Here is a 17,342-nt window from a genome sequence, read left to right on the forward strand (position 1 = left end):
GCTAACCAGAAGGCTGGCGGTTCAAACCCACCAGCCACTCCTCGGAAGGAAGATGGGGCAATCTACTTCCGTAGTGATACTGCCTCAGAAACCCAAAGAGGGGTCACTATGAGTCGGGTCCAACTCAACAGCACATAACAAAAAACACTGCTTGTGTAGTCCATTCCCTGATACCGCCATCTAAAATAATCCGCTCACTTTTTAAGACCCAACTTGATTTATCATGAAGCTTTCCTAACGATTCCCCTTCTCTGTCACATTACCTGCAAGTTGAAATTTACTTATCTTTCCTTGTTTTTCCATAAATGTTGAATTCTTCTCTTTTTAAACCTGTGTCAGGCTTCAACTCTGTGCACACATCTGTGTCTCCATTGTAAGTTACCCTTTCTATTATTTCTGTCCAGTGACAGGTCCCATCTACTACATATTTGCTTTTGAAAAGTCAGTTTCACTGCTCCACAGTCACATCCTGTGAATTATCGATATCAAGCTAGCAAAGAATCACTGACTCCTAGAATACGTTGTTTTGTTTCATTTTTACCATTTTCAGGGGCCGCATGGATCCAATGTAGGCTTCTTCTGTATCCCAGAAGGATAAGTCAGGGTATTCACCAGGCTCGAGGATGAAAGGAACACCCTGAAATCCAGGGTCTTCATATATTAGCCATCTAAACAAGCACCAAGGCAAGAAAGAAAGGGAGACAATTCAGCATTTACGTCAGTTTTTGCTCCTCTCTGCTACCCAGGCCCCCACTGACTAGAGACGAAAAGAACAGGAAAGGATGTGGATGTATGGTTACAAGACGTATGGTTACTTCTATTAGAATTATGCCAGATGCAAGGAGGAATAAGCCATTATTTGTTCCTCTTCTTGATACTTTACTTTTTTCCTTGGCTGGCTTTGTCTACTTATTCTAATTTTATATTACTAATTGAGTCTAAGTGCAAAAGTTTATATTACTTCCAAGGAATAAAAGTCATTATCTTGCTAAACCAGATCACTGAATTGATTCCAACTCATGGTGTTTTAGAGTAGAATTGTATTCCACCAGGCTGCCAATGGCTGTAATCTTACTACACTATGTGTATTTAGAAAGGCCCCAGCTAGGAAATCTTAAGCTTTCCTTTAAAAGGTAACGCCTCATTTGTAACCAAAGAATAGGGTGTTCCACCTAATCATTTGTCACAGTGTCAAAACTAATAACCGTAGCTAACATCTACCCAGCACAGTTAAGAATGCCACCCAGAATTTCATTTAATCCTCACAATAATGCTATGAGGGAGGAATATTACTGTCCCCATTTTACAGATGAGGTAGAGTATATTGACCAAGGACATAAAGCTGTAAGCGGCACAGGCAGGGCTGATCCAAAGACTCTAGAGCCAGATGCCTCATCATTCTTCTCAGTACAGAGAGCTCTCTGAACATTGTTTACTCTTTTCAGAAAGAGTCAGGATAATCACTATAAGCTTACTTAGTGTATAGTGGCATCCTCTGCTTGTTTCCAGATTGCAAAGCTTTTTGAGTTCTTGGATCTGATTTTTATGGTTTTTCATTACTCCACCTTCCTATCAGTTTGTCAGCTATCACTTCTGCTGTGGTCAAAGGTCCATTAGCTCCACACCCGCTCTGTTGTGCTGTTGCTGTTAGGTGCCGTTGAATTGGTTCTGACTCCTAGTAACCCTATGTATAAAAGAATGAAACACTGCCCAATCCGGAGCCATCCTCACAATCATTGCTGTGTTTAAGCCCATTGTTGCAGTCATGGTGTCAATCCATCTCATTGAGGGTCTTCCTCTTTTTTGCTGACCTTCTATTTTACCAAGCAGGCTGTCCTTCTCCAGGGACTAGACCCAACTGATAATATGTCCAAATACGTGAAACAAAGTATTGTTATCCTCGCTTCAAAGGGGCATTCTAGCTGTACTTCTTCCAAGACAAATTTGTTTGTTCTTCTGGTAGTCTATAGTATACTCAATATTCTTCAACAACACCATAATTCAAAGGCATCGATATTTTTCCGGTCTCCCTTATTCATTATGCACCTTTTTTGCATGCATATGACACAATTGAAAATACCATGGTTTGGGTCAGGTGCACCTTACGCCTCAAAGTGACACCTTTGCTTTTTAATACTTTAAAGAGGTCTTTTGCAGCAGACCTACCCTATGCAATACGTCGTTTGATTTCTTGACTGCTGCTTCTCTGGGTGTTGACTGTGGATCCAAGTAAAATGAAATCCTTGACAACTTTAATAGCAGAGCTTTCAGCATCACAGCAATACACAAACCACCACAGATGAGTGGTGGTCTATTGTGCTAGGAGCCAGGAAACCAGAAAACTATGCCTGCTAGAACTGTCTCCAAAGACTGTGCAAAGTTTCCTTATAAAATCCTTGGCTCCTGGGAGGGTTCTGGGAAGGGAAGGTAGCTAGAGAAGTGACTTTTATGTAAGAGAGGTGTTAATGGACCTCTTTGTAAACAAGCACAGAATTCTTGGTGATTACCTACTCACACTCTCCAATTCTTTGTTAGTCTAGCTAAAGTGTCCTAGTTCTCCTCCACCATGTTCCCCGAACACTATACCAAGAAAAGGATGGCTATAAATGAAATCATTACTAGCAAATAAATCTGATAATCCCTTTTCATTTTTCTCTTGTTCCCAATTTTGGCTCTAGGGAACATTTTTGGTAATGATTTTTGTTAAAGATACCTTGGATAAATCAGTAACTTCTAAAGCCAACTACACAGGGACTTAAAATCAGAGTCCTACTGAGTATCTGTCAAAACACACAAAGAAGCAGAATGTTGGGAGGCTGTGGGTGGTGCATGGATGGGGACCCAGGATGTCAGATGTCAGGGTAATAGCAGCTGGGATGGGGGTTGGGGGAGATGACCAGGAGGAGACCAGAGGGGGCTGCTGGGATGCTGGCACTTCTCTATTTCTTGATCTGGGTGATGGTTATGCGCATGGATTCACTTTGTGAAAATTCGCTCAGCGAGGTCACTTAGGATTTGTTGTGTACCTTTTTTGTAGAAAAGTTACATTTCAATAAAAAATTAACTTAAGAGGAAATAAGAGGCTTACCTGTTAAATACCATCAGTATACCCCTAAACCACAAGGAAACAGGCTAAGGATGGGGGTACCTTTAAACTGCCTTTCATTTTAAGCATGAAAATTAAGGGTAGATGGCATACTTTTTGGAGTTCAAAGCAACCTCAGTCATGTGGATTTTGTGCCCTACCTAGACAATGGCAGTTCTGTCATAAATTGTACTCTCAGGCTAACAAAGTCTAGGACCTCAAAGTCTGACTCCTTCAAAAGTGAACAGGCTTAATATTTCATAAGTAGAATAGGTGGCTTGTGAACAAGTGATTCTAAGCTTTTGAAATGATGATTACTGAGGCGCCCTTTCCATTAAATCTTCTATAATTTGAGTTCTGAGAGGATCTCTTCATCTGATGCTAAAAATTTTACTTTCCTTGAAGCATATGGTTTAGTTACATAGCATTTATAGAATGAGGGTAATTTTGAGTAAGGGGAATTTGTTAAAAAACTGAACATATGAACTGATATATTTTAAAAGACTGCTATTCTGAGAGTGTTTCCTCATTGAGTACTGAGGGATTTTTGGGTAACTTAAGCAGACACTGATGAATGTTGGATGGACTTTAGGATCTGAAATATACTATATTAATGAGTATACAAATCTGTATATTAATGAGTATACAAATATACTCATTAATATGAGTAACCTTAGAAACAACACACAGGAAAAGGAGGAAGGCACAGAGAAGTTTGATAACATATACAGAGCATGATTCAATTTTCCTAAATTCTATAGCAACCTATGCATTATTCACAAGGCCATCGGGAGGGGAAAACTAGCTTTAGGCAGTAGTTTTTCCATTTGGAAAGGTACTCTTTTATTTTCCTATATACTTAGGTAATGAGTTTTGCCTATCTTATGAATAAGCAGCAAAACTATATAGTATGGGCTTATATTTCAAATAAATATAACAAATGGATACTTACAAAGAAATACTGTTGAAGTAATAATAATATCTATCTATAGGCTTATTAAAAATTTTTTGTGTAGTTTCTCTTCTAGAAATATGAAAAAAAAATTGGTCTTATCTTGTTCATTTATTTTTCCCCAAATGCAATTTCCAGCTGGACTAATCTCGTTCCCCAAACATGGCTGTACATGAATGCTGGCCTTTTATAGAAACCCACTTTGTTGTTGTTGTTGTTATGTGCCCTCGAGTCAAACCTGACTCATAGCGACCCCTCCTTGGGTTTCCGAGGCAGTATCACTACGGAAGTAGGATTGCCCAACCTTCCTTCCGAGGAGTGGCTGGTGGGTTTGAACCGCCAGCCGTCTGGTTAGCAGGCAAGTGTCTTAGCCATAGATACTCAAAAGATTAAATGTGAGTGTGCTGACTTTGAGGTTACTTGAAGGAGAGTACGCTATGAATTGCAAAGTGAAAAACATACCTTTATAATGGAGAGATACAGAGTTTAACCAAGCAATCAAACCTGGTATGCTAGTGGCAAAACTGATTAGCATGTGCCACCTAAATACACAGCATTACCTGTATAAAGTATCCTTGTCAAACTGTTCACCTTGAATTTAATCATACTTCTAGACCTAGCATGCAGTATATCAAGTTAAATCATACTTTGAGAGCATACTCTGACCAATCCAGAATGTAGCACACTATCTCAGACAACTGGCCTAAATTCTTTAAAGATGGGAGTACATTTGGGATTAAAAGAGACCAAAGAGACAGAACAACCAAATGCATTATATAAATTTTCATTGCATCCTGGTTAGAAAAAAAATAAAAATTATAAAAGACATTCCTGAGACAATTGTGAATATTTGATTATGGGCTATAGATAGATATTAGCACAGCCTTATTGTTAATTTTTATGTAGGAGAATGTCATTATAAAGAGATGTATACTCAAGTATTTAGAAATGAAAGGCTGTGATATCTATAACCTACTTTCAAATGGTTCAGAAAAACTGATATAGTAAATATGGGAAGATGTTAAAATTATTGTCTCTAAGTGGAGGATATATTGGCACATTGAACTATCCCTTATACTTTTGTGTATATTTGAAACTTTCATAGTAAAAAAATTTGGACTCTAGTATGATACACTCCATAGTAAAATACATACATTGGAATATTATATGGCAGTAAAATAGAATGAAATACAAATATACTCATTAATATGAGTAACCTTAGAAACAACGCACAGTAAAAGGAGGAAGGCACAGAGAAGTTTGATAAAATTGGGTAAAGTTCAAAAGCAAGCAAAACTGAAATATTTTTAGGGAACATACTATAGGGAAAAACTGTAAAATAAGGAAATGAGAAAAACACAAAATTCAGGGCAGTGGTTATGTGTGGAGGAGGCACGAAGATAGGACCAGGGTGGCCTACACAGGGTCCTATAGCAGTGTTCATAATGACCCCAGTCATAAGTTTGGTGGTGGGCCCATGAATATTTGTTTTATTATTAGACTTTATAAGTCACAATATGCATATACGCTTCTGTGTATAGCAAATGCTTCATAATAAAAATGATCAATGACTATTTGGCCATTAAAAAAAAAAAAAAAAAAGAAGTACCTTGATCTGCCAATCAGAACACCTGCATCTGCACTGTAGCACGTGCTCCACTAACAACTCACCCTAATGCTGAGAGAGACCAAAGCCTGTCTTCCTTGATTAAACAACTGTTCTCAGCCAGATAATCTTAAATTCCCTGAAGTCTAAAATTCTTTGTTTCTGTCTATTAGAAATATACTGAGCAAACAAGACACCCTGTGGTAGTTAAGTTTGTGTGTCAACTTGGCTGGGCCTGGATGAGTGGCTGGGCAGCTGGATGTAGTATTCTCCACGATGAGACTGGTAATCAACTCCATGGTGGAATCTACTGGGAGCAGCTGAGTAGCTGCCTTAGGGATGTGGTCTGCTTCCTGTATATAAGAAACAAGTCTAGGAATAGTCTCTAGCTTACAGCATGCTTAAACCCTGCATGTAGCTGAGTTGTTGTTCAGCAGCCTGCCATGTTCTGCCGATCTTGGGACTTTTAATGGACTTGAATTAACGGCCTGCCATGTGGTTTGATAATATTGGGATTGTGCCTTATTACTTGTCAAACTTGGGCTTGTTAGCCTCAGCAGCCAGCAGCTGAGTGAAGAAAAGCCTCCTAGCTTCAGTGGGCCGAGAGCAAGAGGCAGAGCTGAAGCCCAAGGTTGAGGGGCTTTCACCTAGCCCCTAGAGCCTGGCACTTTGAATTCGGACTTAAAGCCTCCAAACTCTAAGAGAACAAACTCCTGTTTCTTCAAGCCATCCCATTTGTGGTATATTCTTGTCAGAGTGGCCCTAGGTAACCAAAACACATCCTCACTTCTGGTAGGGATTAGCTAGCTGCTTTAAAACAAAGCTTTAAAAACAAATTACACTCTACAGAATCAGAAAGGGAATTTAATTAGCCTGCAAGTCATTTCCCCAAATGACAACTTGGTAAGATGCTTATTGCGTGTGTGTGTGTGTGTGTGTGTGTGTGTGTGTGTGTAGAAGAGCCTAATCTGGAGTGCACAGGCCCTGGACTAAATCTTCTAACGTAATCTAAAAATGTTCCCTCCAGAGCTAAGATTTAAGCAAAATTAACTCACGTACTTATTATCAATTGAATTCTTCCAAACCATCAAGACTCTACTTGGAGATCTATAAAACTGACCTACCAAGTTCACTGAGCGCAATCTTTGAATTGGTAAAGCTGACGTTGAAGGAGCTTTCCATTATCATAAAGGCAAGAGAAACAAACAGAAAGAAGAAGTCCATTACCATGTAAGCCTATTGTAAAGCTATAAGCCATGACAGGATTCTAACTACCACCCTTTGGTCAAAAGTTAAACTTACTGCAAAGGTAAGAAACATTACTTAAGTGTAGCTTAATATGCTTCAGCATAGCCCAAGCCTGAGTCATGAAACCTTCTAGACACTGTAAGATTAAAATACTCTGGCAGACACCTATTTTATTCTTTTCTGAGGAAAGTGCTGTTTCTCAAATTAACACTAATACTTTGGGGAGGGGGGAAGGAAGAGGATTTGTACAGATTTCTTTGACATGAAAAAATGAAAAGCAAAAAGAGGTGAAGGCATTTATTTTGCTGAGAGTCCTTTTTGTACCAATCTCTAAATAAATATAAATGTGCCCAGGGCTCAGACAGCTTGTCTTCTCTCAACTGTATTCATTCCTTTTGGGATCTCATCCAATACATGGTTTAAATACCTCTCGATGCTGATGACTTCGGACTTTGTACCTGCAGCCTCTCCCCTGAACTCCAACTTCACACATCCAGCCAGCTTCCTGATTTTCATTTGAATATACAGTTGGCATCTCAGACTTGTCCAAAATTCAAATCCTGAATTTCACTTTCCCTCCCAACCTGCTTCTCCAATCCAGTAAATCCTGGAGTCCCAAACACTAGACATTTCTCAGCCCTTCTGACCCCACATACAACCTGTCAGAAGATTTTTATCTATTCTTTCTTCAAAATTTGTCCTGAATCTGACCACCTCTCACCACTGTTATCACTATCACCCCAGCCAGGACTAGACTACTTCTCCAATTCTCACCTCCAGGACCACTATCACCCTTTTCCAGAATCTGACCACTTCCGCTACTATCACCCTGTCCTTTATTACCTCTTGCCTGGAGTACTGCAATCACTTCCTAATTGATTCTTTGTTTCCACCTTTGCCTCTTTTACAGTCTATTTTCTACATAACAGCCAGAGTGATCCTTCTAAAACTCAAGTTCCACTGATTTCCCACATCACTTAAGATTAAATCTAAAATTCTCCCTGAGGCTTAAAAGGTTTGACGTGATTGGGCCCTCCCCACCCACCTCACTCCCATCACCATCCTCCTAGCATTCTCTGCTCCAGTCACCTTGGCCTCCTAGCTGTTGCCCAACCTTACCAGGCAGGGCTTTTGCAAATGCTGTTCTCCCTCTCTCTCCTCCCCCAGATATCTGCGCAGCTGTCTCCCTCCCTTGCTTCAGGTCTCTGCTTAAGTGTCACTGGAGATCTTCTCTGACAACCCCATCTAAAGCAGCACTGCTCACTGTCTGTCTCTATAGTTTGTTTCTTGTAGCACTTTAATATGTAATGTGACACATTACATATGCATTGGTATTGTATATTTCTACTAGACTAATGAAGCGGCCCTGGTGGTACAGTGGTTAAAATGTTCAGCTGCTAACCAAAGGGTCAGCGGTTTGAGCTCACTAGCTGCTTTGTGGGAGAGACCTGGTGATCTACTCCTGTAAAGATTCCAGCCCAGGAAACCCTGTGGGCAGTTCTACCCTGTCCTATAGGGTCACTAGAGTTGGAATCAACTCAATGACTCACGACGACAATAACTAGACTAACAGCTCCATTAGAGCAGGGATATTGTTTTATGTGCTCACTGTTGTAAAGGTGCCTAGAAAAGCACCTAGCACACAGTAGAATGCTCAATGAATGAATGAATGGATTTATCAAAATGTACACATCTCATAGATACTGCTTTGAGTTTATATTCGTTAGAGTCCTGATTCCTTGAAAGAGGGTATATGGAGAAACTATTTTTCTTAATTTTAAATTAATCATGTTTAGAAATTCCATCAGCCTGTCAAGGCCTAAACCAAAGCCAAACCCCCTGCAATCTAGGCAATCCCGACACATAGCGACCATATAGGGCAGAGTAGAAGTGCCCCATAGAATTTCTGAGGCTGTAAATCTTTATGGAAGCAGACTGCCACATCTTTCTTCCATGGTGCAGCTGGTGAGTTAGAACCCCCAACCTTTCGGTTAGCAGCTGAACACTTTAACCACTGTACCACTAATGATTCCTTGTCAAGGTCTACAGAGTATCAAATGGTATAATTTAAAACATGTACTATTTTAAAGCAACATTTACATTGTTCTTAGAAAATAACTTTATATATCAAAAACAGATTTTAGCTCAACATCACTCTTCATACTCTAAATTCTGCCCTAATGAATAGGCCTTTGTATATTGCTAAAACATCACCATCGTCCTTCTTTGCTATCATCTCCCTCATCTCTGCAAGGGAAGATTGTTCACTGAGAGAGGGAGCTGACACTGGGAAGGAGCACAAGGGGCTTTTTGGGTGCTGTCAGCATTCAATTTCTTGGCTTGGGTAATGACTACATGGGTGCTCCCTGTATTATTCGTTTAACTATACATTTATCTTTTATGAACTCTTTTCTAAGAGTGATATATTTCAAAGTTTAAAAGGTAAATAAATAGATCAACAAATAGTCATAAAGGAACTATCTAACTCGTACTATATTAAATCCTAGATAAACTGTTGTCCATCTCTACTTAAACACCTCCAGTGATGGGACTTTCTCCCTGACAAGGCAGCCTATTTCCATTTTAAACCACTCTAATGATTAGAAAGGCTTCCATGACTCAAGTCAAAATCCACCTCTCTAGTTTTTAGTGAAGTAACAGAAAGCACTTGTCAACTATTCAAGGATGGCTGTTACTCACAAGCCCAAGTTTCAATAATCACACTCCCCATTAAGTTACCCAGAGGTTTTTAGTTCCTGATTTCGGAGAACCGAAGATGAGACTCTGTGGTCTCTAGTTCACTGCATTCCTATGTCCTGTCAAATAACTTTTTCCAAGTAAACTGTGATTTTTTTTAACAAAGTGAAAAAGACATAATTTAGGGCTAACTGCAGAAATACTCTATATCACTTTACTTTAACAGGTAAATGGAAACCTTTTTATTGTATATGCTATTAGTAAAAAAAATTTTAGCATATTCTGAACATATGTTGTTGCTGTTATGTGCCATTGAGTCGGACCCGACTCATTGCAACCCCTCCTTGGGTTTCCGAGGTGGTATCACTATGGAAGTAGATTGCCCAACCTTCCTTCCAAGGAGTGGCTGGTAGGTTTGAACTGCCAGCCTTCTGGTTAGCAGTCAAGTCCCTTAGGTACTATGCTACCAGAGCTCGAATATCTATGAATTATACATATTATCACTAAACTAATATACTATGCACATTAAAAACATTCCCAAAAATATAACTTTAAAAGGAAGAGATTTTAAATAAAATATAAAGAAGCTTTAATGTTTTCTTCCTGCATCTCAGTAGACACCTTTCACACGTCCTGGGGAATAAACACCCACTTAGAGACCACTGCCCTAAGGTATTACAGTCTGCACTTTCTATCCTCATTTCTGTCTGATCTCAGCCATTCCCACCGCTTTCAAAATATTCTTGCAGTTTCCGGTGATTTGTGAAACCAACATCCTAGGGACTTTGGATAGCATTGTGAGAGAATGCTAAAGGAAGTACTATGTGTGTTGGCCTCCATCCCATCTGAAATAACAGGGGCACATGCTTTAAATGACCTCCTGTGGATTACCATGAAGGCATAATCTGTTTACTCAGCTTGGTGCGAATCAGGTTCATTTGTGATAAGGAAAGTCCTACATTAAAAATGCAGTTTTCTTCCACACTTCCTCCAATAAATTGATATTGTTTGTAAGAGAGGTGAATCATAGTAATGTAGGTACAAAAGTTTCAGAACTGTGTGTTCCTTTTCACAGGGCAACAAATTTGAGAAATTGTATCTTAATTCCTTCTCCAGTACTCAGAAGCTCACAAAAAAGCTTCATTAAAATTGCATTTGAAATAAAATACTTACGTGCCCCAATGCACTTTAATGGAACGTGTTTTCTGCACTACACCAAACCCCTGCAGTTCTTCAGTATCATCAAAGTAGGAATTTTGAAGTCCTAACCCTTCAGTTTCAGTAAATAAGTCAATTTGACTAACTCTGTAATCCTGAAAAAAAACATATATACATTTTTAATAATAATTACACTAAGTATTTAACTCTACAGTAAGTTCACTATTCTTTTCTTCGTCACTAACTAAAATAAGTTTTAATATCCATATACATTTCACAGAGTACTTGTCATTTTATCCCTTTCCTGTTTTTACCCATGACTTAATAACGTGCCTTTCTGGGGGCAGACACACTGCTGTAGTTATACACCTCAGTGCCACATTCACACAAAGATCAGAAATACATTTTATTAGAGTTTTGGAGCCTAATTCTCTCACGCTCACTGAAAAAAACTGGTTGGCTTTCCTTGGTCACAGGGTTTGCGTTCTTTTGCTCTGATAGGACAATTCAAGGCCAGAGGCTCTAATCTACAGAATGATTCTGCTTAAAGTCTTTCTCAACTTTGTTTTGCACTCATAAGTCCCCTGTGGTGGTAACTCTCCTTGACTATGACTAAACCTCTGTGATGTTGGCTGTAAAGGTGAAGGTATGAATTTACGGTGATTTATAAATCTCTGCACTTCACTCACTCACCCTTGCCCTGGACTCTTTAAAAAGCTTCTCTTGGCTGAGTACCTAAGCATTAATTGTATTGAACTTCTGCTATGTTGCTGAACTAAGTGAACTGAGGTTCTGAGGTACAGAAGAAATATAGATGCTTAGAACAGCTCAGGAGACACTCTTTCAAATATTATCAAAAGGAACAACTCTAGCAAACTAAAAAGGTGATCTTCTTGAATGTAGGTTGTGACTTATGTTCATGTTTCAAGAAACCATTCATATATACTCTGTAAAAATAATGTAAGTCATGATGTACCAGGAGCCATGAAAGTGTTCCTACCCTTTAACATGACACCAATCAGAAAAATTTATCCCAAGGAAATAAATCAGAAAATTATAAAATATTAAAGGCATTAAAATGTTCATACAACATTACTTAAAAATTAGGAATAGTCTTAAGTTCCACAGAGAGAAAAGAAAAATAAGTGATGATACATTAGTTCAAGGGATTATGATGTTCAGTTAACCTCCCAATGTAGTAAAATGAAAAACATTTACATTAAGTCTGCTAGTGTCAGGTGAAACAGGAGGCCTCTTTAACAAATGTATTTCTCATCTTTTACCTCTATCTTCCTGGATACATCCAAATCCCAAAACCAAAAAACCAAAACACAAATCCTCAAACACCAGCCCCCGACACTACCCAGGTTCTGACACTGCCTCCATTTGCAAATCACTGAAAGATGTTATCAACAGGAGTGTGATCTTCAGGAAAATGGTGTGGAAAGAGAAAAAGGATTGAGAATCACAGTGTTAACTGAAAAATGTAGAACACTGTATCTGAACTACGATTACAACTACAGAAAAAGAAAATGAGAGTATGGCCAAGAAAGGGTAGAGAATTCAAAACATGAAGGGAGGAGACACTTCATGGTAGTAGGATTTGGATATTTTTAAACATTCCTTTATTGTCAGTATTATATGACCAATAAATGAACACTGCAAGTGAATTGTTCCACTAACTAGGACATTTTGAAATGGATTGCCATGTTTGATTTAAAGTTTATCACATTATGTGCTTAAAACTTTTTAAAGAGAAATCATTTAGAATATCATTATCATCTAAGTCAATCAGAAATGTTGACCTAGCAAGCAGATAATGCTTTCCTCTGCCAAAATCTGTTACTCATGTTCACTCTTTCTTAGTCATTTTCATTTTAGAATCCTCCTTTTCTCCTCATTGCATTCTAACTCCTATCTTGATTATATAAGATGGAACTTTTAATTTTCCAATTGGAAAACACCACTAATTACATTTTTAGAAGATTAGAAAGCATCAAAATCATAAGGGTCATAAAGAAAGACTGATGTATTTTCTGCATCAGTGAATTTCACCCTATCATAAAATGGCCTCAAATGCCTACTAAAAAAAAAAAAAAAGTACGTGAAACCTCAGAGTTTTACTATCAACTGAATTATTTTTGGATTATTTCCTTTTTTCCAAAGTAAAATGCCTTTAAGTCACTCACAATAACCTAAACTCATGCACTCATGCAGCAACCAGAAAATAAAGCAGGAAAAAGCTATTCATATAGAACTCATCAAAACTAGGTTATTTAAGTAAAATGTATTTGGAAGATGGAGATAGGTGGCCCAGGAGTGAGAGACAGGGCAATGCATATAATTAATTTACCATAAGGATTTTAATGTTAATTTTTTTTTACTCAATTAGAATAAAATTTCTTTTGCCATCTCTTTATAATACACAAATACTTAACTTTAAAATATCCATAAGTTTCAATCAAATGAATTTACATAAATGAATTTAAAATAAACATTTACTTTAAAGTAAGAATAGTCCCTGGCTTTTAATAAATATTTGCTGACTAAATTATCTGGTTTTACTATAACCTACCTGGACCACTTGTCTGATTGAACCAATCACCACAGGCTTAGTAGACTCTGCTTCACCATTTCTTTCCAGAATATCTTCTATACCCCAGGGATCAGAGAGTTCCAGTTCTCCTTCCTCTAATGGGATGGAATGCCCTTCAAAATTTGGTTTCTCATACAAAATCCAGCTAAGCATGAAACATAGCAAAATCATTAGCCAGCCCTGGTGATCAAGATATTGATTACTCAAATATTCTGAAAAATATTCTAAATAATAGCATATATATATATATATATATATATATATATATAATATTTAAGGAGCTCTGGTGGCATAGGGGGTAAGGCACTTGGCTGCTAACCAGAAGGTTAGCAGTTCAAACCCACCACTAGCTGCTCCATGGAGGAAGATGAGGCAATCTATTTCCATGAAGATTTACAGCCCTGGAAACCCAATGGGGTTGCTATGAGTTGGAATTGAGTCAATGGCAGTGGGTTATATTGTATATTTGGTGACCAATTTTTTTTAACAATTAAAATAGTATAATTTCTCCCTAAAACTAAAACTTTACTGGAAATAATTAAGTCTCTCATAATTTAAGGACCATATCAGGATTTTAGAGAACTTTTAAATCATCAACATGAACTATATATGAAGCTAGAGTGAGAGAGTTAGAGTTCTATGGAATTGCCAATTAGTGGAGATTTGTGAACAGTAACATGTCAGATAAATGAGCTTTTACTGTATTTTTTTTTTTTTTTTTTTCTCTTATGTGGGTAGTAAACATTTATCTTAGAGGGATTTTATTTTAACTTATCATACCCATTGAGCCATGTCAATGGATAAATTGACAACTATACACATATTAATGAAAAACATTTTTTAAATACTTCCCAATAATATCTAAATACTAAAGAAAAATTTCATGTCAACATACTAAAATGCTTAAGTGTTTATGCTTTTAAGGAAAGAGAAAAGGCAACAAAATGTACAAACGAAAGGAAGAAGCACTATTCTGTTAAAAACAAAATTGTTATACAAAATTGGTTTTTAGTGCAATTTACAAAGTTTTCAAATCTAGGAACAAAAGCTAATTCTATTTTTTCTAAAGAGTACATTTAATATATAGCAAATTGTATTAAAAAATCTAAAAAAAACCTAGTAAGATGGATGCTACATATTTAATTAATGGAAACCAAAAGAAAAGCTCACTAATTTTTCAAACCATAAATATCTAGAATTTCAAACAAGTTTATAAATAATAAGTACCAAAGATAAGCATTTATGTCAGATAAGTGATTTTTCTTTTCAAGTTGCTTTTTTAAATCTCACTTCCTGTATTTCCTAGAGGCAATTAATCTGGTAAAACAATTTAGATACTGGCAAAGTATTCATGTTTCCATCAGTTTTTTCACTTAAAACTATCTTTTGTAGAAAAGTTATAAAGTTAAAATTTTAGAATAGTTCTTCACTGAACTGTCATTAAAAAGTGAACAATATTTTTCCTCATAGATTAAAAAAGAAAATCACATTTGGACTATCAGCATGACTAGTGCAATACTTATCAACCTCATTTAAGTCATTAACCCAAAGCATATTATGGACCCTGACATATCATTAGGCCAAAACAATGCTATGTGGAGATACATGAGAAAAAGAAGCTTGTACTTTTACTTTCCTGACTTTTCTGCAATAAACATGTATCACTCATATAATAGGAAGCATGATTAAGAACCATCTTTTTAGTGTGAATTAATTTTAATACACATGGGGTCGCAGGAGCCAGAGTCAACTCAACAGCAGCTGGGTTTTTTTATGAGTAATACTTCCTGCTTTTTACATTGCTAAATACGTATGTATATATAAGTCCTGAGGTCCCAAAAGGTAACAAAGACGTTAAACACAAACCCTGTGAGTCAGGAACCCAAGCACCATTCTTACTCACCATCCTCTCACAACTTTTATGATAATCACTGGAGAGAGGTTCCATGAGCTGCAATCTTGGATGTCTCTGAAAACTTCAATACAATCCTCAGAGACCTCGGGCTCACTATATATTACCACCTATGAGAAAATGAGAGTGTTAGCATACCTGGTTGTACTCCATCAGATCAAAAGAAAAGAGAGACTAGAAACAGAAAATAACCTTACCTTTCCAGGTCGGGGGTTGATTTTATTTTGGACACTGCCTCTAAGTGTCTGTAATCAGATGAACAAAAACAACAAATAATTACAATTTTGCATAGCAATCTTTTCTCCCCTACAGTCCTTTCAGAAAGATGTATGCCTCACAATCCAGTTCACAGCTTGAAGTGTGTCCACTGTGATCAATTGCAAAGTCATATTAAAATTTTCTTTGCGTTTCTACTGTTAAATGAAGAGCTCTTTTTTCCTAATTGAACTTGCCATTTCAATTTCTCCTAATTTAACTGTTTAGTGTATTTTCACCTAAGCTAGAAAATTTGGGGCCTCAAGTCACACCCATGTTTTATGATAGTTCACAGAATAGGAACCCACCTAAGAGATTTATACGTCAAGTAATCTCAATATAGTCTCAAATAAAGAGAAAGTGTAACGTGTTAATCACTTGTCCAAGATGAGCAGAATCATTTTTATCTGTTCATATACACACCTTATCTGAATCTGTTTTTTTTTTTGTCATAGTAATATTTACCATCATATAACAACTGCCAATCTGAAAAAAAAGTGGCATATTTCCACATGTAGACTGCATAGGCATACTTATTCTCATTTTTATGAATAAAATACATTTTATATGACTCCAAAACTAACCCTATTCAAGAGCATCTGACAAAACCAGTAAAACCAGAAATGCATACTATAATAAAATATTAATTATACATGTAAAATATTGCAAAACATGGAGTACTGTCAATGCTGACCATGAGCCCTACTCTAAGGACTGCCTTTGATCTGATCACTCTACAGCTGGCATCATACAGGAGTGGAATGTGCCCAAAAGACCACAGTGCTCCCTAGAGCACTGTTAGGGATCAAAAGAGCATATACTTGTTTATTTTTGTATACACATTAGAAGTAGAGAAGTTGAAGAAAAAGGCCACAATGTAACATGAAATTCAGATAAGACATTAAGGACAGAATAGTTACATAGTCAACCAAGTCCAGGACCTAAAGAAAAACAAAACAAAACAAAAAATGAGCCTTCAGGCATCATGAAATTTTAAGGCATTCCCATTATTTTTACTCCACTTGGTTTGGTTTTCCAAGGGACTCTATAGGAAAACTAAGTATATTCTGTCGTCAAACTTAGTTCAGGAGTTTTGTCAAATAAGATAAGCCATCTAAGAGTGATTGCAAAAGGGAGCACATCTATGATAAAAACAGATCAGTACAAATTTTGTGAGAAGTGCTTAAGAACCTCATGCCTATTGAGTGCTATGGGCTGATTCAGTTTTGTTTGCTTACATCACTAGTTCTTAAAGTGTGTTCCTGGGCCTCTCTGTGCTAAGATCCTTTCAGGGGGTCTATGATGCCAAAACTATGTTCATAATAATCAAGGTGATTTGCCTTTTTCGCTCTTTCTCTTACACGGGCATAGTGGAGTTTTCCAGAGGTTCCATGACTTGTGATGACACCACAGTTTTGATGGCTGACAGAATGTGTGCTCGGGCTCTTGTTTTAAAAATTATCTGTGTTAACTTCTAATATAGTAAATATAGGTAGGCATAAAACCAAAAAAAACTGAAGCCACTAGCGTCAAGTCAATTTCGACTCCTAGAGACCCCCTCTTTGGGTTTCCAAAGCGGTATCTCTATGGAATTCAATTGCCTAATCCTCCTTCCAAGGAGTGGCTGGTGGGTCTGAACCGCCAGCCTTCTGGTTAGCAGTCAAATGCCTTGGGCACTACGCCACCCACATAAACAAGAGCACAATAATTTTTAAAAGTGTAAAGTCCTCGGACCAAAAAATTTGAGACCGCCGGTTTACAAAATTCCATGAAATGTTGATGTTAGCCTTTGCTGGAAATCCAATTATATATTTTGAAAGAATTTTTAAAACT

The 17,342-nt window shown here is 37.3% G+C and overlaps 1 protein-coding gene across 1 annotated transcript in view; it reads right to left on the reverse strand.

Annotated features, from left to right (window-relative positions):
* CRYBG1 (crystallin beta-gamma domain containing 1) overlaps positions 1-17,342 on the reverse strand; it is a 314,284-nt gene that overhangs the window by 36,157 nt on the left and 260,785 nt on the right. The window contains exons 5-9 of the mRNA XM_007940839.1: positions 15,452-15,499; positions 15,246-15,364; positions 13,322-13,487; positions 10,762-10,901; positions 542-668 (exon numbers count right to left, since the gene is read on the reverse strand). Of these exons, the coding sequence (XP_007939030.1) occupies positions 542-668; positions 10,762-10,901; positions 13,322-13,487; positions 15,246-15,364; positions 15,452-15,499 (600 nt within the window). The remainder of the gene's footprint in view (positions 1-541; positions 669-10,761; positions 10,902-13,321; positions 13,488-15,245; positions 15,365-15,451; positions 15,500-17,342) is intronic.

The sequence above is a fragment of the Orycteropus afer genome, unplaced genomic scaffold, assembly GCF_000298275.1.
Source record: "Orycteropus afer afer isolate SDZICR_OR568_19922 unplaced genomic scaffold, OryAfe1.0 scaffold00072, whole genome shotgun sequence".
Lineage (NCBI taxonomy): Eukaryota > Metazoa > Chordata > Mammalia > Tubulidentata > Orycteropodidae > Orycteropus > Orycteropus afer.